Source organism: Larus michahellis, chromosome 6 (genome assembly GCF_964199755.1).
Source record: "Larus michahellis chromosome 6, bLarMic1.1, whole genome shotgun sequence".
Taxonomy (NCBI): domain Eukaryota; kingdom Metazoa; phylum Chordata; class Aves; order Charadriiformes; family Laridae; genus Larus; species Larus michahellis.
The window spans coordinates 31,822,651-31,844,873 of record NC_133901.1 but is presented as its reverse complement, the minus strand read 5'-3'; the positions used below and the strand labels follow the sequence as shown (position 1 = coordinate 31,844,873).

Sequence of the window (22,223 nt, the reverse complement as noted above, 5' to 3'; positions counted from 1 at the left end):
GGTTGGAACTGGATGGTCTTTAAGGTTCCTTCCAACCTAAACCATTCTGCGATTCTATGGTTCTATGAATAACTGGGCAAGGTGAACAGGTGACCAGCGGGTGCAATAGATTGGGTTGTGGAGTGACAGGCATTGCATTTGGTTTGGCAGACTCCTACATGAGATACACATAAGAATTCAGGCTAAACACAAAGTGGCTTTGTGTTGAATATGCACAATTTCTCCTTTCACGTTGTCTCTCAAGCCCAAGATGGATGGCAGCAGTGAAAGCAAATATAGATAGTCAGGTGTAGGAGCTGGCAACCGCAAATCTCTAACGCAGAAAAAAATTAAATAAAACCAGCATGTCCGGGTGGAGTGTACATGGCCTTTCCACTTCTGCTAGGGGATTATGTACATATTTTAACAAAACCCAAACCCACCAACTCCTCTTGTGCCCCACGTAAGCCTATTCACAAGAAAACCAAGACACTGAGCTGATACAGGAAAGCCCCCAATAGCTACAGTTTTAGAAAAAAAACATTTCTTTGAAAAGTCCTGTTCTGTCCACTGCAAAAGGCAAAAGTGAGTCTAATAAAGGTGTTTCAGCTTAATATTTATTGCTGTGTGGTGCTTTCCCTGGAAGAAAATTCCTCTTTGTTGCATTAGACCCCAACTTTAAAAAGGGAATATTCAACCAGCTTTTGGAAATTCTGCTTTCAGCTTCCTCTGTATTGGGATGAACATGCACAATGTCACAGACAGCTGAATAACTGCGTCTTGATGCTAGTTCCAATGGTCCTTACAAAACCAAGAGGTATTTATAACGGAAACCTTATCTGTCCCAGGCTGTGCTGCCATAACATATGTGATAGATCTTTTTTTCATCACCAACAGGGTGATTTAACAATTTATGCATAAAAAAGCAAACAGAGGGAAGAAAATAAGGCTTTACGTACATTTCTCTCCAGTCAAAATTCTGGTTAGCCCTGCCCGGACACTCCCTCTCTGTTCCAGCATGGGACCCGCTGCCAGCAGAGCCGGAGAGCGGCGGCGTTAGCCAGCGGCATTGCCGGGGGGGACAGGACCAGCCCTCCCACGGCAAACTTCTAGGGGAGCAGTCCAGGAGACACTCATGAGATGTGACAGCCAAATCCTTCCCGCAGCATCACCGGGATCAGCACCAGCATCACCCTGAGCTCAGGGGGATCCCCACGGGTGCCCCGAGGGTGCTGGGCGCAGCACCCAGCGCGTGTGGTGGCCGGCCCAGCGGGACGCTGGCACGAGTATTTGCACGAGATACTTGCAGAGGGAAGCAGCTACTTAATCTGCCAAATTGAGCCAAAGGACTACCTCTGCTCACAAACTTCTAGGTTCTTCGGATTAATAGGAAAAAGGAAGGCAGAATGGCTTCATAGACATTAAAGGGAATAGCACATAAACCAAAACACTCAACACAAAGGAGGTTGGTTGTGGTTTTTAAACAGGATGCACAGTTTATTATTGGGCAGGCAGGTATCAATGAAACAGTTAGGTGCGTTGCAGGTGAACACCACATCAGAAGGCAGAACTGAAGCTGTCTCTGATGAGACAGGTGGTCCTTTCTCGATGCCTCAGGGCCACCGAGCCCGTGGGCAGCGCTGGCTTTGTGCTGCGCCAGGGGCCCCTCCATCACCCGTGGAGCACGGGCAGAGGAGGGGGCTGCCCGTGATGCTGCCCGTGATGCTGCCCGTGATGCTGCCCACGCTCTGCCCGGCGCTCGCTGCTCTCGGCACATCCTTCCCCAGCCCAAGCCCGTACCAGCTTCTTACTCCATGGATCTCTCTGTCCTTTCCATTTGAAGTCAGGTCGGTCGACCGGAGAGTAAGTTCTGCTGCTGCAACGATTCTGCAGGGATGTTAGGCAGATAACTGGCTCCTCGTTAGCTCCTGTTTCATTATCAGAACTGTTAATGAAGTTCGAACTGCGAGGTCCAAATTCTGCTTCAAGATATACATTCTGCTCACACTTATAGATAATTACATTGAAGTTAAGTAAATATATAGTTTGAAAAGCGACTGCGAAAGTGCCAGTATGAGCTTGCATAGCCGTCCCCGCGATGTACAAAGGCAAATCTCAGATAAGAACTAAAATGACGGATTTTCTTATTTCTATTTCCGCAAGCTGAATCCAGGTTTAACAGCAAAGAGTGAAAGAACCTGACTGCACACACACACGTCTTCGCTCTCTCGATGCTCCCGTGAAATGCTTGTTTCAAGGAGCCAAACGTTACAGCGTTCTGCGCTCCTCGCACTCATCACAAACCAACCCAGCAACCTCGCCCCTGCCTCCCTCCTGCAGCGCCGACGGCGTTCCACCCAGCCCTTTGCATACCCTCCTTTTTTGCCACATCTGAGATGCCAGCCCTCGCCAAATCAGCTGGAAACGGAAATTGTCCCAGTTATTTATCCTGAAAGGTAAACCTCCCAGGAGAAGCAGCGTTTGCAAACGTTTATGCAAAGAAGACTCAACCTTGATCCCCAGACTGTGTTGAGAATGTGAACTAGTGCCCCTGGCACAGTTCATCCAAGCCTAGGTCCAGTCCAGCATCAAGTTATAGCTCACAAAGCAGCCGTCTGAGAACAGCATATTCCTTCTAATAACTACCATGATGACCTTTTATTTTCAATATTAATCAGCCGTAGCGTGTCCTGCTATGAGAGCACGGTTTCCTGCTGTACTGTTGTGAGAGCACATCGCTTCTGGTTTGCCGCAGTCAGATCAGCAGCAGGAGGGCTCCTGTACAGCAAGGTAACAAGTGCATTTAGAGGAACGCAATCAGCTCATGCATATTCTATAGCGTAAATAAAGTTATCTAACAAAACGGCACTGTACGTTGGTGAACGCTCTCCTTAAGAAAGTTTCCTCCTGCCATGTCCCACTACGAGAGGTCTCCTCCTTCATTCATTTGCTGGTGGTTGTCACCCTGCTCAAGAGCTGCCTTAATTTTGCCACCAGCATCTCTCTGAAGTGGTCACCCATTAAGAAATAAAAAACAGGATTAATGGCACTATTCAAAAACGCAATGGGTCTCGTGATGATGTAAATGATGTTGATGATTCCCTGCGTGCACACAGACACGTTCAAGGATGGTATTCGGGAAGCAAGTCGGACATTGCGCATTACGTGATAGGGAGTGAAGAGCAATGAGAAGATAACCACTGTGAGGATGACTAAAGTAAGGGGTTTTTCAAGTGTCAGGAGAGAACTGACTTGCTCATTCCTATTTTTAAGGAAAAGAACCATCTTTACATAGAAACAGCACATGATCACGAGAGGGATTAGGAACCCAAAGACCGTCAGAAACATGCTATAGATGAGGTTTTCCGCAGGGTCTCCAGAGCTTGCGTAATCAAGACACTTGTAATTATTGTCAGGCGTTATAGGCTCCAGGAAATACATCAAGGGCAGCAGTTCCAGTATCACCCCAAACCATATGGCCACAGAGATGATAACGGCCGTTTTCCTCTTCTGTAGAAAATGTTCTCTGAAAGGATATTTTATAAGCATGTATCGGTCAACACTGATAACGGTGAGGAAAAGGATGCTGCTATACAGGTTTGCATGCAACAGGAATCTGTTGCTATGGCACAAGATGCTCTCCTTTGCCCATTGATCTCTGGAGTAGCTGTTCACGAGTATTGGAAGAGTACACAGAAATAATAAATCTGATAAAGATAAATTGAACAGGTAGACGTTGCCACTTTTCCAGTTTTTCAGGCAGAAAATATAGCCAAACACAGCAACAGCATTTCCAATGAAGCCAAAAATGAACACAAGGCTGTACATGGTGGAAAGATAATATTTTTCTAGGGCTCTGTTCATCAACAAACAGCCATCTGTCTCGTTCACAGCCTGGAAAGTCAAAAGGAAAAATAAATAAATAAATAAAAATAAAAAAATAATAATATATTCACACATACATATATAGACACACAGATATATAAAAATTATAAAAATTGCATGGCTATTTTTATATTGTTGCTGCAATAGTTGAATATAGCATCCTATTTCCTTATGACTTATACGGTAAATAGAGACTTAAACTCAAAGACTATCCCTTACGCACACAAGGTTTCTACTTTCAGCTATCGACCAGGGTTGCCAAGCAAGATGAAAACGTGCGTGATCTAAAACCTGTATGAGGTTCAGCATCACCTGAAAGCATCTGCCGTAGCGACCGAGCTGCCGCTTGGTCAAACCCATGGCACTACCAGGGGCTGGGAAAGTGAAAACGGCCTCTCTCCACTTTTTCACAGCCCTCGCTGGCAGTCATCTGCCTCCCTGTTACCCAACGCCGGTCCCGTGGTCCCCTCACTCATCACTAAAGCAGAAGTTGGCTGTCAAGATTGATAAAGGATGAACTCATTAGCAGCAATACGGCCACGCTCTGACGGTGATACTCAGAATTCGTTAAGAGGTCAGGAGAGAATGTGTTTGTTAAATTCATGGAACCGTTCATCGTGCACATTGTGCGGTTTTGCTGGTAACTCGGTGCCAGAGTTGCACGGGAAGCGCTGTGAGAGAGGATGAAGCGCGCATCCTGTGCATCCCGGCAGATGTGCCGCAGCACTTCCCAGCCATTCTGGCAGGCACAGGGCATTTCTGCTCCTGGAGTTTCACAAGTATCTTCTGTTTTCTACAAAAAGCCCTTTCAAAAAAGGAAGGTTCAGCTACAACTGATCAGTCCTCATTGACGTGAAAGCGACTGTGGTCAAGGGCACAGCACCATCAAATTCAGGATAAAAAAGCCTCCGAAGCCAAATTCACAAAGTTTAAGTCGCTTTTGTTACTAACCGCCTGTGAAGTGAGAACACGGCATATGATTTATTCAGGTCACAGCTCGTAACTCCTGCTCAGCCCACACCCCGGCCACCGTGGGAAAGATAACACTTTTCCAGGGCTCTGTCGGTCAGCCTTTGTCTCGCCGTGCCCAGAGCCCGGCCGGAGGAGGGGAGCCCGTTCCCTGCCGGGACAACACATGGCCGTTCGCAGCCGGGAAGAGCTGCCAGCACCGCTGCCACCCCTCCTGGGCGGCTATTTCATTTTCTCTTTGGCTCCAGACAAAGAGCTGCTTGTTTCAGCTGGGAAGTCGGTAGCACGCTCAGTATTCTTTACGGAGCAACGCTTTCTAGGAAGCCGCGCCACGCGTGAGTTTGCCTGAGGACAAATTTTGCTTTCTTTCTAAAGGTTGGTTAAAAAAAAAAATGCTTTCACGCTACAGGGGAAGAAACAGAGTAGGATCTCAAGTGCTCACTCCTCTCCGTCCTCAGGGAAACACACCCGGACCCACCTGCGGGGGAACCGCAAGCTAAAGACAGCTTTTAGCGAGAGCCTTTGGTTAAAACATTAGCAAAACAATTAGAAAGCAAGGGAAAACAAAACGGTAGAAAAATGGGATATAGATTAAAATTGAAATCAAGCTAAGTCTAAGCTCTGAAAGAGCAGCAAGGCGGCTGCCACAGAAAGCTGCTAATGACAGTCTCCACAGTTCTTGTCATTATTGTCAGTCTTTCCTAAGTTGTTCCGGTGTCTAGAATTTGTTAATAGGTCTCTGCTCTCAAAGCACTGTATTTTATTTTAAAGGTTGATCATGAGGCGGAATAAAGTACAGCGTATACAAAACTTCATAAAGTTACATCCAACAAATACCTACACTTGTTCTGTACCAAACAAACACAATCATACAGCCACGAAGGCTCACTCTGGTCAGAACAACCTGCCGTGCAGCACCCAGCCCAGCCCTGGCTCTTCAGGCTCTTGGGAAGAAACTCAACACGTCAGTGAGATTTGAATTCTAGAAAATGCTGCACTAACATCAGCACTTCAAACGCAAATAATAATTAAAACATTACTGCATTGACAGACACGTTGATTTAGGTAGTCATTAGAAAAAAAGACCGATTAATCAATTTTAAGGTAAGTAGTCAGTAACACAACGAAAGGATTCATTCGAAAAGGTCTCGGCCGAGGAACAGCAGAGTCTCCCGGAGAAGCGGCCGTCCGGCAGCCGGCTCTCGGGCACAAGGACACCTTACCATCCCCAGGGCTGGCGCTGCCTCTCCCCCGGCACTCCCGGACCATGCCGTGGTGTGAAGTGTTGGGATCCCCGGCGCGCAGCGCAACCTCGCCACGCGGCCAAGTTTGCATATGATTCAATCATTAATGAGTCAAGACAAAGGCGCTATTTGTTTGGCTGAGCGGGACACGGGGGGCAGTTTTTGTGGGAGGAAGGTTCTGCAAAATGTGTGCTGAGCCCAGGAGAGAAGCAAACAGACACTTCCCCTCGGCAGAGAACTGTTTGGAAATGGCCGGGGCGGCCGGGCTCTGCTCCGTGACGGGGCTCAGAGACGGGACTCCCCCCAAAATGCTGCTGTGGGGGCGAGGTGCGGATCTCGCCCACAGCGAGCCATGGGCTGGCAGTCGGAGGTGCCCAGCGCCGTGCCCAGCACTCCCTCGGGCGGGCTGAGCACACCGCTCTTCATCCCACCTTTTGAGAGATCCCCGGAGGCACCTGGAGGGCAAAGCCGGCGGCTTGTGTCCTGCTGACATCCCGTCGTCTTCAACCACGGAACAGCCGCTCGCCTCACACTCAGAGATCAACCCAACAGGTGCCGCAGCCCAGTGACATCCTGTAGTTATCACAAATAAAGAAAACAACCTATTTCAATTGCATGAAAGCAGAGCACTGAAGAAGAGCACTTAGTTTTCGTACAGTAACGCATTTTGACATTTCAAAGCTTGATGGTTTATTTGTCAACGCTATGTAATATTATTATGCTTTTAACTTTGAGACTAAATGCTGATTATGCAAAGTGACTCTGTTCCTGCAAGTAATGCACCTGAACCCCTTTATATCAGCACAAAAATTGTTTCTTGGTTTCAAATTATACAGTGGCATTTTTATGTGCACTTTTGATTGTGTTTTTACTTGTGGACCACTGTCTTCTGCTGTTCAGAAGCCCCCAGGCCCTCCATAAAAGATGAGGTTTCAATCTCCTGAGCCCAGGTTGGGTGCCTTGGCTGAAAGTGCTGATTGTTGCACAAGAACCTGAGGGTGCTGCGGTTTTCTTGCATAAAAAGGAGCAGGAGAATGAGCTCAGCAGCGGTTTGGGCTGAGCGGGACCGGGTGGCCGCGCAGCTGACACACGGGAGGTGTCCCAGTCTGGGATTTCTGCTGCTACAGGGCAGGTTTGTATCCAGGGGAGATTTTTAGAAAATCCTGCACTGTGCAAAGTAAGCTTTCATGTACTTCCATTTAACTTCTATCGCTGTGCGTAAGCATGCTCTAAGCGAGGTTTCAAGCCAAAAAGCGGCTGCTGTGCGATCTCTCAATCCACATTAATGCCTGAAGACAAAAGGACCAGTCTCTCTTTCCTGGCTCCAGCCTGCTACTGAAAAACCGATTCACGCTGTAGGCAAAGCTGCTGGTGTCTGTCATGGGGAGACACCAAACCAAGCAGGGCTGCGCCCCAGCAGATGGCCATGCATTTGCAAAACGCGCGTACACCAACATCTAAATGCTTCACCTGATCCCAGCCGGACCAACATTGAGATCGCATGCGGCATCTGGAAAACACGGGAAGTGCTGGCGCAGCCGTGAGCCGGGCGAGCGGCTCCCAACAGCACCGTATGTCCTTGCAGAACCCAGCTGTTTGTCCCCCCCCACCCCACAGAGGACAAGCAAACTGGAGTGAAGTTTGATGCTTTAAGTGTGTCTCAAAAAGCTGTCCTCAGCTGGGTTAGCCCTTTGTACAGCTTGTGTACCCGAGGGCAAGGCTTCCTCAGGCAGGAGAGGAGCCCCAGAGGCTCAGCAGCAGTGGCAGAAGCCCAGGTGGCAGCGGGTGACAGTGATGCTGTGCCGTGCTCCAGCTGGGACGGTCCTTTCACTGGAGAAGGGCATGCCCAGGAGAAAGGGACCTCTCATCGGGGTGGGGGACAGCCGCAGGCAGAGCACCGCTGGGTGGGTATCTCCAGGTCTCCGATGGACCGCTCAGGCTCAGGGTTGCGGTCTTCCCAGGCTCATCCCTGCTCCTGACTGCGCAGGTTACAGCACACCGTCTCATCCAGCCTTCTCCAGGGGCTCACTGCCACGGAGAGCGTTTTAGAGCAAAGCTTTTGAGGTTGAAGTAGTGACAACACGTCAGTTGGCAATAGCTGAGGCAGGCAGGGAGGGTGCCCGCGTCCCCGGCCACTGCTCAGTCGGTTCCTCTGCCCACAAGAGAGCACCCAGCCCAGGGGCCGCATCTCCAGCCACCCTCTGGGCCAGGACGGCAGCTACAGGCTGCTACAGGGAGTTATTTAATCTTTTTTTTTTTTTTTTTTTTTTTGTAAACTAAATCTGGCACAAACACAGGGCACAACACAAACCTCTATACATCAACAATCACTGCAGAAATCTGGAAAGGAAATGAAATTATTATTATCATTTATCTGGGGGGGACACGTGCCTCGCCACTGCCTGTTGTGTGGCAATTTGGACAAGCCCAGCTCACATTAACACGGCTGTGCAGGATGGGTACTTTTAAAAAAACACTATTTAGAAACAGCTATATGGTTCTTGTCAAGTCTGTTTGTGAGAAACAAAAATTCCTGGATATTGGAAGTTTAGCAAATATAGCTGAAGTACAGTTACGGTTTTTTAAATTTAAACCAGAATTTGAATGCCTCATTTTTAAAGCTTAATTAAAAAACAAACAAACAAACAAACAACAACCCAGCATTATGTAGACGGCTGCGGGAAAACGCTAAATAAACTGCTAAATGACACATTAGCTTTCAGTCCCTGGAATTTTGGAAATAATCAGCACAAGTAGGTATTCAGCATTACTTCACCTTGGTGAATTATACAAAAGAGCAGTTTCTGAGTTTTACCAGCCCCATGAAATTAAAATTTTAAGAAGATAAATCAGAAAACAACCAGATGTTGAAACTTCTCATTAGCTCAGCAGTGCGGTGGGCCACGCTGATGCTTCCCACGGACCGTCTGTCTGGTTTTAGAGGAGCCAGGAGCTGCTGTTCTCTCCTGTCACGGTAAGAGCAGGGTGAAATGGGAAACGCCACCGAGGCAGGAGGAGCAGCTGCCGCCTGCTCAGAGCTGCTGGGTTTGCTGTACAGCCCTCACACCCGGACAAAACTGAACAAAATGTGCGAAATCAAATAAGGGAATGAACAGGGGGGTCCATTATGCTCAAAATAACTCCTTTCAGTGCACACATCTTTTGCCCCAGCTACCAGAAGGATTTCTGTATTTTTGGCTTGGGAGGGGGTGGCTGTCAACGTACATGGAGCTGTACGGAAACTGCGAGCAGCAATCACTTCATTTATGGCATGATACGTGCCATAAAATATCCAAAATGGAAATGGATGGTCACTGATAACATTGAGAGTCCATCACAAATGACTCATCACACGTGACTGATGATGGAAGAAGTTTATGGCGGATAAAGTGCTGTGACACAATTTAATGTGTATGTGCAGAAAGTCACAGTAAATGAGTGACTAAAATGAGACTTCCTTCAATGGCCAAGTAAAGCACTATAAGAAGTAACACATTACATTTTAGAGCACTACTTTATATCAGTAACAATTTGCAAGGAAAACTAATAACTGTTCTTAAATCATCACATCTTTCATACAACTGTATTACAAACCCCAGATCTTTTCAAGGAGAACTGGTAGGTTATGCCGAGGCGTGATGTTTGAAGCCCTGGCTGAAAAGGACCTAGTGGTCATGACATATCTGGATTTTCAAAAAGCCTTTGGATGAGGTCCCACCCACGCCACCGATTTGTGAAGAAATCTTGTTACTCTGTGGGTTTGTCTGGGTGAGTCCTGGAAACCCCTATGGGCACCAGTTTCACCCCCCAACCTGTTCCTGCGGCCACACGGCAGAGTCCGGGGGTGTGAGTGCCCAGGACACCGCGGTGCTTAAAAACCCCCAGAAGGTGCTTCTGCCGCCCGGCTGCAGCCGGCAGAGAGTGGCCGAGGGTGCCGCATGGGAGCAAGGCTGGAAACTCACCTCAACTGTTCTCTGCTACAGTAAGTTTGGATTTTCCTTCTCTGGAATCAGGTGCCGTCAGCAGGGCGGGAGGGAGCCAGGCTGGTGCCGGGGCGTGGGAGGGAGCGGAGCTCAGCAGGGCAGGCTTCAGCCCCGGCTCCATCCAGCGAGACAGGCTCAGGTCCAGTTTCTTTGTCAAACGAGCCAAGACTTGCGCTTTTATAATTGGCACAGAGTTCTTACCCTAATATTTTTCATGTACTTCAATATTATGACTAGATATAACAAAATCACTAATAATTCATACTTCACCTGAGCAGTTGCCAAAACACATATAAGGAAGCACCAGCCTCACGTCTTATCACTGACTTACCCGAGGACGGAGAAGAGCCGTCACCACCAGTGTGCTGGGGACATTTGAGCTCTTCCAGTAAGCATCCACACCACCGTACGTTACTGGGAACTGGATTATTCTGGGTTTTGCTCCCAGCAAATGCTGATCCTGATACAGGATCAGAGACAAATGCCCTACTGCAAAATGCAATGATCAGAATTCTTCCTGCACCCCCTTTTTTTTTTTTTTTTTTAATATATTTATTTATGCGTGCTTTGTAGGCACATCTTGAATGGTCACTCAGGACAAACCAGAAGCATTCAAAGCAATCAAAACAGCCAGTTTTCCCTGTCTCCTCTCCTGACTCGTTGTTCAAGTCAGAGGTTTAGACCTCTCCAAATATTGAGGCCAGCCTCTACAACATGCATCAGAAGAATGAAGGTGTTTTTTGGAACAGACGGACCGCCCGTGCTCTCAGTCCCCTGCACTCCCCAAAAGACCACAGGGGTGACCAGTTGCCGCTTGCCAGCGCGCAGCCGTGGGGCAGCCACATGCCAGGGCAACCCCAGACCCTGAACGTACGTTACTGGGAAATGATAATTCCCCACAGAGCGCTTCTCTCTCAGAGTTCTGCATGCACTTCCCTCTCAAAGTTCTACACATCCATCACCACTGTGTGAGATTATTCTCCAAATGCCTATGTTCTTGGTGGATCATTTATTTAGAAACTGATTCAGAAGCAACTGATGCTCTTTTCCTGCACACCAGGCTTTAGGAAAGCACAGCCACCAACATTCCCATTCAGTTCTGCGCTGCAGGCGGTGACAGATTCTTCTGGTAGAACAACAACTGCATGCAAACAGCTAGTCAAATCACCCAATAAAACCAGTGTCTACTGGTTTTAGACACTGTCTAAAAAAGTGTCTTGTGGCCAGAATACCAGGTGTGCGTGTGCTGGGTCTTTTCAGAGCACCTGAAGAGACCTGTGTTTGCCTGATAAGGTTTCCAGCATGGGTAATAATGAAACTTTAATTACACAATGTTGACACAAGTCACAAACCTCTAAACACTCGGGCAGCTGCTATGTTTTTCCACTCTTGCACTCAAAGGCAGAGGGATTTATTTTTCAAAACAAATTGTGCTTGTGAAAGATATTGTTCAACCATGGGTTGACTTAGGCAACCCAGTGCTCACCAGATCTACTAATTGTATCTTATGTCACCTGGAGGGGTTTAAAGAGTATTTGGAGGAATACAAGGGATCTCATATGTAGCTATGTTGAAAGAACGCGTTAATACAAGTTGCAAAGTCAGTATTCGAGCATTTACATTTGCTTATACAAGTCTAACCTTCCAGAGCAGATTTGAGTGCTGAAGGGAGGAGAGAGACAATTTTGGGGTGGGGGCACACCAGAGAGACACGGGTGGAAAGCACGAGCACTCCAAAGGTGCACTAAAAGCTTGGTGAGGTTCTGCACCTGCGCAAGCCGCAGCGTCCTGTGGGGAGCCCCCGGCAGCAGGGAGAGCCGGCAGCGTGCTGGGAGCAGCAGGATGTGGCCTTGGCCACCTTACGCTATTTGCTGATCCTGGGTACGTGTCCATAGTGACTTGGGAGGAGGGAAATTCATCCCAGAACCCTTATTCCTACAGCACCCTAATAACACGCTTTTTTTTATTACAGCCAACCAGTCTTCAAAGGCATGTTGTTAGTACAAACCTTTCCACCGAGAAGCAGCCCAATGCAACACGATTACATGCCCCTAACGACACCAGAACTTCTTCGCACTGGTTTGGTGGATGTCTATAGTGTTTCTCAGGGAGTTTATTGAAACAGTGCTGCTCAGATTTAATCCTGCAGCTCCCAGGCAATTGGAAACAAGTTTGCAAAAAACCGGGCATTTAGAGAAGGAGAGTAGGTTGGGCTCCAGCTGTAACTCAATGCCGTGCTGTTAAACGCATTGGGCTCTTTAGCAACCTGCGGGCTTTAAAGAAATGCAACTGGAGTCAGGCACGTTTGTTACCATTAGATACCCATTTGTCAATTTATATTAGACTGAGGCCTATTAAATGAGTCATGCATATTTAACAGTTTATTATGATGTATTTGCATTTGACTGATTGGAATGAGTCATTAAGGTTGACCTTGAGTGAAATGTGGCGCCTCTCCTGCAGAGCCCTTTAAACAGGGGATGTTTATCCCCACTCGGGATTCATCCCTAAGAGCAAAATGGAACATAGGAATATTCTTTTAGGTCATAGATTATTACTAGGGAACATTAATTAACACCTTGCCCTGGCCCCAATGAGCCAGAAGACAACCTTGCAATGACGACGGCAGTGGAAAGGGGTCAGCAGCACACGCCACTGCCACACACCAGCCCAGATGGCGCTGGGCAGAGTCTGTACAGCCGGTTACTGGAAACGTAACAGCCTAATGACGTTTCTGCCCTTGGTACAAAGAAAGGATAAAATTAAACGTTTACTTTTGTTTATCTGTGGCTTGTTTGTGTTAGCCCAGCAGTACCTGGTTTCCCTGTGCTCCAGAATAAATATGACCCATTTGTCCTCTGCTTCAGTGCCCCCACCAAAGTCATCGTGTTTGGACTCAGATGCTTGTTTGCCAGCTCTTTCAGAAGAACACATCCGAGCATGTCTGTGCTCACCCTGCCTTTAGCTCTCTCTTAGGAAGGGGACACGGCAGTACCCACCCCAGCTGGCCACGGCGATTAGGGGATGCGCGCAGGATGCTAAACACAGCCCAGGCTCCAGCAATCTCTCTTTACCCGCCGTGTTGCTGTTCCTCCTGCAGGCACACGGCACCAGGACCCCAGCTCCCAGCCGAGCCCTGCTGGGGCCCCGTGGTAAAGCCTCCTGCTCGGCAGATCCCCAGGGACAGGGAGCTGGGGACGAGTGGGCACCGAGGGGCCATCACTCCTGCAAGCACAGGGGGCTGTCACCCATGTCTGCACATGGCATTTCAGTAGCAGGGCTACCCGGCTCCAGCTGCAGGTTTGGCCAGACCCACGAAAGCCCCCAACTCCCCCACAGAGTTTGGGATGAAGCTTTCTTGGCTCGGCTCCTCCTGCTGAGCCAGCGTAAGATAAAATTCCCAAACTTTGACACCATGGTTTGCCTGTGAAACCCCCAGCTCTAACACAGGCACTGCCCCACTGAAGGGAAACGGTGATACAAACACTCCCCAGGCAGAGCTGGCTTATAAACTTAATTCAAAACAAATTTTGTTTGGCTCAAATATAGTTTACCATGAATACCAGATTTCTTGGAATAAAAACCTCTGAATTCAGCAAGGAAAAAAATCAAGCAGAACCTGGTGGGGAGGGCAGGATGCGTTCCTGGCACAGCATGGTGAGCATTTGCCATACCCCTCAGGGGCTCCAGCGAGGACGGCTGCTCCCCCTGCCCTCCAGCCCCAGGCTGGCAAGGCTCTCCCCCAGCACAGCGGCGGTGCCAAACCCGCAGCGCGAGCTGCACCCGTCCCCACTGCCCGCCTCCAGCAGTGATAAGGTTTTCCTGTAGGAAAAAAAACAAAACAAAACAAAACCACTATGTCAGGGTGTTGAAAGTTCAAAATGACATAAATCTGGCATTATAGCAGGAGAGGCAGCCTGCCCTGCCGCGGGCAGCTCCTACCACCGCGCTCGCTCGGGTGCAGTGCCCAGCCTTTGGCCACCGGCAGCTCCCCCCAGCAAGGTGGTGTTTCCCGCACAGCACCCAGCCAAACTTTGTGACTCCTTTCCATAGCACAGTATATTTCATAGCTGAACAATCAACCAAAGCCCCAGGAGGATTACACTGCAGGGACCTTTTGCAGCCACTTCTGTAAACCAGAAGTTACATATTTTTCCATCGCAGCAGCGAGCCATGTGGGCCCAGCGCCCGTACTCACCCACTGCAGCAGCACTGCGCTGTTGGACAAGAGACCTGATGTTTATGAATCGCTGTGCGCAAACAAGCGGCACGATATAAAAGAGCAGATAAACCCCAAATGAACCCACTCCCACCTGTGTAACTTCTGCCTGCAACTCTGCTTTTATGACAGCAGCATCTCAGCAAGCCTGCAGTGTAATGGCTGTATGTAGGGTGTTATTTGCATAAAATACCTCCATAATACACATCTCGTATACAATTGCTCCCCGTAGCACTTTGCCATCTGTTATTTGGAATTGTACTAATTACACGCAGAGCCTGAAAATGAGGGAAGACATGAAATTGCTTCCATTATTCAATTATCTTTTTTTTCCTGAGAGGAATAGATCTTCATTAATAATGTATGTTTCAAGAAGTCTTAACGCACAGATTTCATTTGATCTCCCAAAGCTATAAAGCCCCTTTTTCAACCTCCACCTCCCTGCAAGAGGAGGAGGAAGGGGCCTTTGCTATTCTCAGCTGCTGCATGGAAACTTCACCCTGCAGCCTTCCTCCTCCTCCTCCTCCTGCTCCCAAAGACCAGCCCAGCCATGTGGCCAGGCAGGGGGCAGGTGGGGGAGACCCAGCCTGGGCTCTGCCGCCCCGAGCCCTCTGGATTGGTGTGTTCTGGGGCTCTTTTCCCACACGGCCGCAGGTGAGCAGAGAGCTTTGGTATTTCTCTAAAGTGCAACACGTATTTTATTTAAAATGTTAAATTTTGTTGTATTTATACAAAGAAATATACATAAAATATCTATCATACTCTTATAAATGCATTTCTTTTATAAAGTACAAATGGCAGCTGAGTGTAATTAAGGCCTGGTGAATAAGCCCCGTACAGAAGTTAAATGCAAGGTCACAATACGCACCAGTGAAAAAGTCTGAATATCACCATGATTATTTTAAAATAGGAGAAATAAACATGGTTCACATACCAAAAACACCATTTCCCCCCACCCCTTCCCTTCATTGTGATCTACTTTAAGATTAGTGAATATTAACCCTACTAATATCGAGGACATAAAAAGGTACTCTGACTTTTCTCTGAAGACAAGGCAAATAGATCAGCTAATACTTAAGTATCCAGAGCTTTAAAGCCAATGCTTTAAAATTTCCCACAAGGCTGATAAATAGTACTGGCTTCTCATTCACCTGCTTTTAAATATTTTGTTCATTCAGGCAACTGCTGTTGCACTGAAGGATAAAAGGGGGCTGAGTAAATGGAGCATTTATTCTTCCACGCTGACAGTAAAGCTTCAAAGAACTGGTAATAGAGCAACAAAGAATAAACCTCCAAAAATGCCTCTGCCTTTGCCACTGCCCGTGTTTGGCTACTCAAGCCAGCAGCGCAGGCGAGGCAGACTGACGCCCAGTCCGGCCACACTGTTTGCAAAAGCAATAGCCTGGCACAGTTGTGCACTCTTCACAGGTAATTAATAACTAATTCCACCTCAGCACTTTCACTATTAGTGGATTCGTATAAACCATACCCAACAGCTGAGGCTGAAAAGTGCAAAATACAACTTTTCATTTTGTTGGGTTTTTTTTTTTTTTTTTTTTTTCAGCTTTGCTGGTGGTGGTCCCCCCTCCAGCTGCAGGGCCAGGGTGCTGCCGGGAGAGCCGAGCAATGGCTGGGACCCCCGCATCTCTCCCCTGACCCCCAGACCCTGCCCCTGCTACCCCAGGGCCAGGAAGGTCTCTCCTTCTCGCACAGTGCCAAGGGCCGGGCGGGGGGTCCCTGCAGGGCTCTGCCCAGGGGCACGCTCCAGCACCCCGGGGACACCAAAGCTGCAGCAGAGGCAGGGAAGGAGGGCAGGTCACAATCCTTGTCTAGCCCGAAACGTGATCTCCCTCAAGAAAAAACAATGTACGGCAAGGCACAAATGTTTCAAAGAAAAAGACATTTCAAAAATGTCTTACAACTGTTATAGTTCAAGTAGTCTTAATGTGATATCAATGTGTTTAGATTTTTGCCCCAGATTAACATTCTCTATGAATATTGCATGGATTCGTTTTGTTTCTAAGCAGTTTTCTTAACCTTGATTATGTTGAAGCCAGAGAATTAGCGAAGCTCTCTTAGTCACGTGAGCTGGCACCTGTAATGACATTGGCTACCGGGAGGCTTATCAAGAAGGAGTGCCTGAGTTAAAGGCTCTCTCTGCAGCAGTTTTTGTTGTTGCCAACAGTTGGGGGTCCCGTATTGGTGTCAGATAAGCAACACCGGGAGGCAGGTCGGGGTTCTCCTCACAGGTTTGAGAGGTGCTGTCCTCTGCTGGGGAGCATTCCGCCTGGGGCTCCAGGTTAACCTCAGCGTGAAGAAACAAAACAGCACAGCTTTATGGGTTAACACTGAACGGGAGCCTTTGAAACTGCTTCTGTGAAGTGGTTTAACCCCAGCCAGCAACTAGGACCACACAGCTGTTCACTCACTCGTACCCCCACCACCACAGTGGGGCAGGGAGAAGAGGGAGAAAAAAGGAGAAGGAAACTTATGGCTTGAGATAAAGACAGTTTAATAGAACAGTAACACCGGAGTTGATGATGATAATGGTAAAAGAATAGATAAAACAAAGTGACACAATATAATTGCTCTCACCACCCGATGATCAGCTGCCCAGCTTGTCCTGAGCAGCAATCAGGGATCCCCACGCCCGGCCAACCCCCATTTTTATACCAAGCATGATGTCTGTGCTATGGAATGTTGCTTTGGCCATCTTCTGTCTATGCTCCTTCTCAGCTTCTGTGGGAAGCCGAAAGAGTCCTTGACTTAACATAAGCATTACTCAGCAACAACTGAAACAATGTGTTATCAACATTATTCTCATACTAAATCCAAAACACAGCAGCTACTAGGACAAAAATTAACTCTATCCCAGCCAGAACCAGGTTAATGAAAATAACGAATATGCTAAGCAACACCAATGGGATTGGGCCTTAAACTGAATTTGCCGACAGGGACCAACATAATCAACAGTTCCAAAAATACTAGAAAACCAAAACTATTTGCCAAGTTGTGTTTTGTTTACTATCAAACACCAAATTTCATTTCCATCTCTATTGGGAGACTGAACAAATCCTTCCCTTGGGGTGGTTTTTACTGTTTTCTGCTCTGGATAAATAAGTTGCTCACTGTGGCTTCAGCCACTCTTGCCAGAGACGCTGATGTTGCAATTTTCACTGTCACGTTTTGTGCCGCACCAAGCATTTCCAACTCAAAAAGTCTACTTCAGGAACCTAATTAATAGCTTATATGGTCCAATCAATCATGAATCCATATTTAGGTGCTGGTGGTTAAGAGACATTTACTTCTTGTTCCAAGCAGAATCCTATAAAAACACAGTGGGAGGTTAGTAATACTGGAGCATTTTTGCTTAGAGCATACATTTTTCTACTACCTTACAGGTATAAAACATTTCTAAAGGTAAGAAAGATCATTTCTGGAAGTGTCTTTCACGCTGTTCCTCTCACTGCCAACATCTCCACTGCTTTATCCCCTTGATACCTGCTCCACTAGATTCTCCACTAATTTCAGCATTTACCCTTCAGACATGGTTTCACCTCCTCCTTCACTGCCTCCCCAGGCTCCTTCTCATCCAATAACTGTCTCGTCAGCCCTTCCAGTGCCTCCCATGAGTATAGTCCCATGAGAGATGGGCCCATGTGAACCTCATGAAACTCAACAAGGCCAAGGGCAAGGTCCTGCACTTGGGTCAGGGCAATCCCATGCACAAACACTGGCTGGGCAGGGAATGGATGGAGAGCAGCTCTGAAGAGAAGGACTTGGGGGTGTTGGTGGATGAGAAGCTCAACAGGAGCCAGCAATGTGCACTCACAGCCCAGAAACCCATCGGCATCCTGGGCTGCCTCCCCAGCAGCGTGGCCAGCAGGGTGAGGGGGCGGATTCTGCCCCTCTGCTCCGCTCTGGGGAGACCCCCCTGCAGTGCTGCCTCCAGCTCTGGGGCCCCCAACATAAAAAGGACATGGACCTGTTGGAGCAGGTCCAGAGGAGGCCACAAAGACGATTAGAGGCTGGAGCACCTCTACTATGAAGATAGACTGAGATAATTGGAGTTGTTCAGCCTAGAGAAGAGAAGGCTCCAGGGAGACCTTAGAGTCCCCTCCAGTCCCTAAAGGGGCTACAGGAAAGATGGGGAGGGTGGCGAGACCCTGGCCCAGGTTGCCCAGAGAAGCTGTGGCTGCCCCATCCCTGGAGGTGTTCAAGGCCAGGCTGGATGGGGCTTTGAGAAACTTGGTCTAGTGGGAGGTGTCCCTGCCCAGGGCAGGGGGTTGGAACTGGATGGTCTTTAAGGTCCCTTCCAATCTAAACCATTCTATGCTTCTATGAGTTGTCTGAAGCAACAGAGGAAATGCCAGGACCCACATCCAAAGCCTTCCCCAGGGTTTGCCAGGAGCTGCACACACACTGTGCTACGCGTGCATCAGGGAAGCACAGGAAGGACCAAGAGCCCTGCTCAGGGTGCAAAGACAGGGGTAGTAGTGCCCACCCCACAGACCCCGTTGCTCTCACAGCATCAGGTGCTCCCCATGCCCCTGCTGCAGCTGATGCCTGGGCCACAACAGAGGAAACACCACATCAGTGGCCACGCGGGCAAGGAGGGTGTCCCAGGTTTTCCCCTTCAAGGCGGGCATGCTTCAGTGGCATGCTCCTTCAGTGGCATGCACCCACTGAAGGGAGGGAAAGCCTCCCCTGCCCGGGGAAGGATGGATCCCTGCCCAGGGTCCCACTGTGCTTTCAGGCCACCTGGGCTGCCCTGGCAGCACGTCCCCAGCTCTTCAGTCTGCTAGGACCAACGTCCCTCCTGCTTGTTGTGCTAGTCCTTGTCACCAACTGAGTGATGGGTGGTGAGCTTTCCCCAACACTTCAGACTAACACTGTTTTATCAGCGATGTCCCAGTACCTGCAGGGAAAGAAAACAATCAAAGCCAATACCAGTGACAGCAGTGTAATCACTGAGGGATGCCTGCTTTTATATCCCAGCTTTGTGCATGTCCTCTGTGACACATACAAAATAACTGTCCCCTCTAAAAATTCTCTTAATCAAGTCTTTTTCTGCTGTTTATATAGAAGAAAGAATAAAGCAGCCTGTAGGACACAGAGAAAGGATCGCTTAGAGTGACTAAAGGCCAACTCTGTTCATCCCACTAGCACTTACAGCATGGGAAACACCCTACCCAAGGAATATTTTTGTGGACATGACCCTAATACTATATAGAAAGTCAGACCAAAGGTGTTACTGAGGCAAAACTGCAAAACCCTACTTCCTCAGGAATAATAAACTGCTGTTAATTAATCCCCAATGACAAATGAAACTCCAGTCAAGATATCTGCTGCCAGCAGATGGGACGCCAGTCTCACGGGCAAGAGCTGGGACCTGCCAGCAGCATTATGGAGAGCACTGTGAGAAATAACTTCCCAAGTACACTGGGAGCTTGCATGAACACATTTTCCAACCTCAATAATTCTGTGTCCTGAGAACGTACAAACACATTGCAATGCTGTGCACGGGGGTTATATGTGATGCTTTTTAATCCCATGGTACATTTTATGGTTGGTATGCTATCATCAAGGCACTCGCTATTTCAAGGATGGATTCAGCAGCACAGAAACGTAACGCTCCTGCTGCGACACCAAACCCAGTGTTCTGACCCGTCTCCTGGGGCGAGCAGGAGCCCAGCCCTCCCCACAGCCAGGCTCAGCTCCCCGCTGCTCTCCAGCCCCAGCAAAAGCTTCAGCATCCTTTTGCTGATAACATGTACCTACTCAGCCACTTCTGTTTCTCTCTTCAATAAGCACAGTCACACTTTACTTAGGATTCACATTAACAGTAACAGCAGAAGTAAAACAACATCTCCCTGGGTTTGGTCCTGGTTGTTTGCAATAGCTACCATGTGTACTAAAGCCAACTCGTTATTCCTTTCTGATAAATGGGATACTCGAGTGACAAAAGTACATCGCATTGGAATCAAAGACAAGTTTAATTTTTGTATTCATCATTCAGAATTTTTAGGGTATATATTTACTGCATAAAACATTTATATAGAAGATAGTCATTCAAGCTGAATTGTGTTTCTTTTTCAAGGCTATAGGGCTACTAAGATAATTTTCTTTTTAAAAATTCATATGTAAGAACCGCTAAACAATTTTAAGGATCATTAGAACACTTATTTGATAAGTGGAGCATAAAACATACAGCAGTGCTATTGTAAGGCTACGACCTTCATAGTCTTCCTTTATCTGAGGAATATCCAGTGACGTTTTGTTAGGCTATTTCCTTGTAGTATAGCTATTAAAGCGATTACTGAGTAAGACAGATACTTTTTAAAAAAAACAAGCAAAACTGAAAACCCCAAACCTTTGCACTGTTACAGCCATCCCATTTGGTTTTTCAAGCGCTTCCCTTGAGCTGTGCTGGAGAGAGACTACTGCACAAGCCCAGCAGCCACGTGCGATGGGCAGGGTTTCACAAGCTGTTGAGGACTTCATCAAGTTGGGTCCTTGCACCTCCGCTCAACCCCATCGCCCGGTGGTGGCAGCGGGGCCTCACCGGCTTGTCCCACAGGACAAAGGTGGGATAGGGATATCCTAATCCTATGCCAAAGGGGATAGGGAGCAAGGTGCCACCAAGCACCTCTCATGTGCAAATGGTGACCTTGCCCATTTGCACAGGCCTGTGATATGAAGACATTGTGATAGGAAGAAACAAGAAGCAACCAGCACGAGAGATCAAGTCCCACAGGCCCACAAGCCCAGGCAGCGAGTGGGCAGGGTCAGGCACACCAGCCCTTCTGGTCTTGGCCAGGAGAGAAATCCCAGGGCAGCCTGGTGGTTTATGGGGTTCTGAGCTCAGACAACAGCACCGAAAGAACACTTAGGTTAGAATCAGACCGATGTTCCCGCCAGAGATGATGAGAAACGCTGCAATCCAGACGCTGCAGGGCAACACAACGAAGATGGCAATCACACCCAGAAACTCACATAACTCCTATTCTCTTATGCTCCTCAATCGCACCAAGTAAACATGAGCCGGGTACACTAGAGAAACATTTTCGATTCATAGATTGTCATTTAACCACTCAATATATCTCTTCAGCAGCCGGTGCCCTACAGCTAACTCAGCTGGACTCGAGACAAACATCATCGCCCCATGAAAGGCGTCCTTGGCATGATCATGCGTGACAGAAACGCCCGCTGCCCGGAGACGCTCAGCATACATGACTCCATCATCCCGTAAGACGTCATGCTCGCAGGTGAGGATGTAGGTGAGGGGCAGCCCGCGGAGCTGGGCATCGCTCGCCAGCAGCGGGGCCGCCCGGGTATCCAGAAACCCCGGGTACTTCTGAGCGAGCTCGGAGCTTCCGTAGGTGGGACTGGTATAAACACAATCTTTCTTCAGTTCTTCAGGCAGCAAATTGCTCCAGTTTACAAAGTGAAATAAGTGGCTCGATTCAACTGGGACGTGCCTGTTGGAAGCCATCGCCTCCCTGAGAGATGAATCGGAAGTGAAATATTCACTCCAGAACTTGACCATAAGCAACTTGGGTAAAATGGGCTTGTATTCATTTTCTTGGTAAGATGGCAAATTCATGTCAAGGGTTTGAAGAGCAGGGTAAACCAAAGCCTGGACTTTGAGTTTAGTTTTAACTTCAGAATCCTTTAACAGCTGTAGAATTAAAAAGAAATAATTACAAAAAGTTAGTTAAAAAGTGACTTCTGCCTTTTCAGTGTCCACGGCAAATTCACAACCTTTCCAAGTGAGATTCATTACAATCCAAATAATGTCTTAAGAGAGCAACAACATTGCACTGACGTTATAAACCTGAGAGAGAAGGTCAAAAGGCACTGAACTGTGTGTGATGAGATGACACTAGAACATCTAGTACGCTATTTTTTTCTTTTTTTTGCTGCTATTTACATCTATGAGTC

General features: G+C 48.0%; 2 protein-coding genes across 5 annotated transcripts in view; both read right to left on the bottom strand.

Moving 5' to 3' along the window:
* Nucleotides 1-1,451: 1,451 nt before the first annotated feature.
* On the bottom strand, nucleotides 1,452-14,150 carry SUCNR1 (succinate receptor 1). 2 transcript variants are annotated; one of them, XM_074591920.1, is made up of 3 exons: nucleotides 13,680-14,150; nucleotides 6,509-6,650; nucleotides 1,467-3,873 (listed from the first exon to the last, which is right to left on the bottom strand). In XM_074591920.1, the coding sequence occupies exon 3, from the start codon at nucleotides 3,841-3,843 to the stop codon at nucleotides 2,923-2,925; it is 921 nt and encodes a 306-aa protein (XP_074448021.1). In that variant the 5' UTR covers nucleotides 3,844-3,873; nucleotides 6,509-6,650; nucleotides 13,680-14,150; the 3' UTR covers nucleotides 1,467-2,922. The 2 variants fall into 2 exon arrangements, with proteins under 2 accessions (XP_074448020.1, XP_074448021.1); XM_074591919.1 differs by lacking the exons at nucleotides 6,509-6,650; nucleotides 13,680-14,150 and adding an exon at nucleotides 6,057-6,128 and having other exon boundaries at nucleotides 1,452-3,873.
* Nucleotides 14,151-20,251: 6,101 nt separating this feature from the next.
* AADAC (arylacetamide deacetylase) overlaps nucleotides 20,252-22,223 on the bottom strand; it is a 44,605-nt gene continuing 42,633 nt past the window's right edge. For all 3 annotated transcript variants that reach the window (XM_074591917.1, XM_074591916.1, XM_074591918.1), the window contains one exon: nucleotides 20,252-21,960. In XM_074591917.1, the coding sequence (XP_074448018.1) occupies nucleotides 21,352-21,960 (609 nt within the window). In that variant the 3' untranslated portion in view covers nucleotides 20,252-21,351. The remainder of the gene's footprint in view (nucleotides 21,961-22,223) is intronic.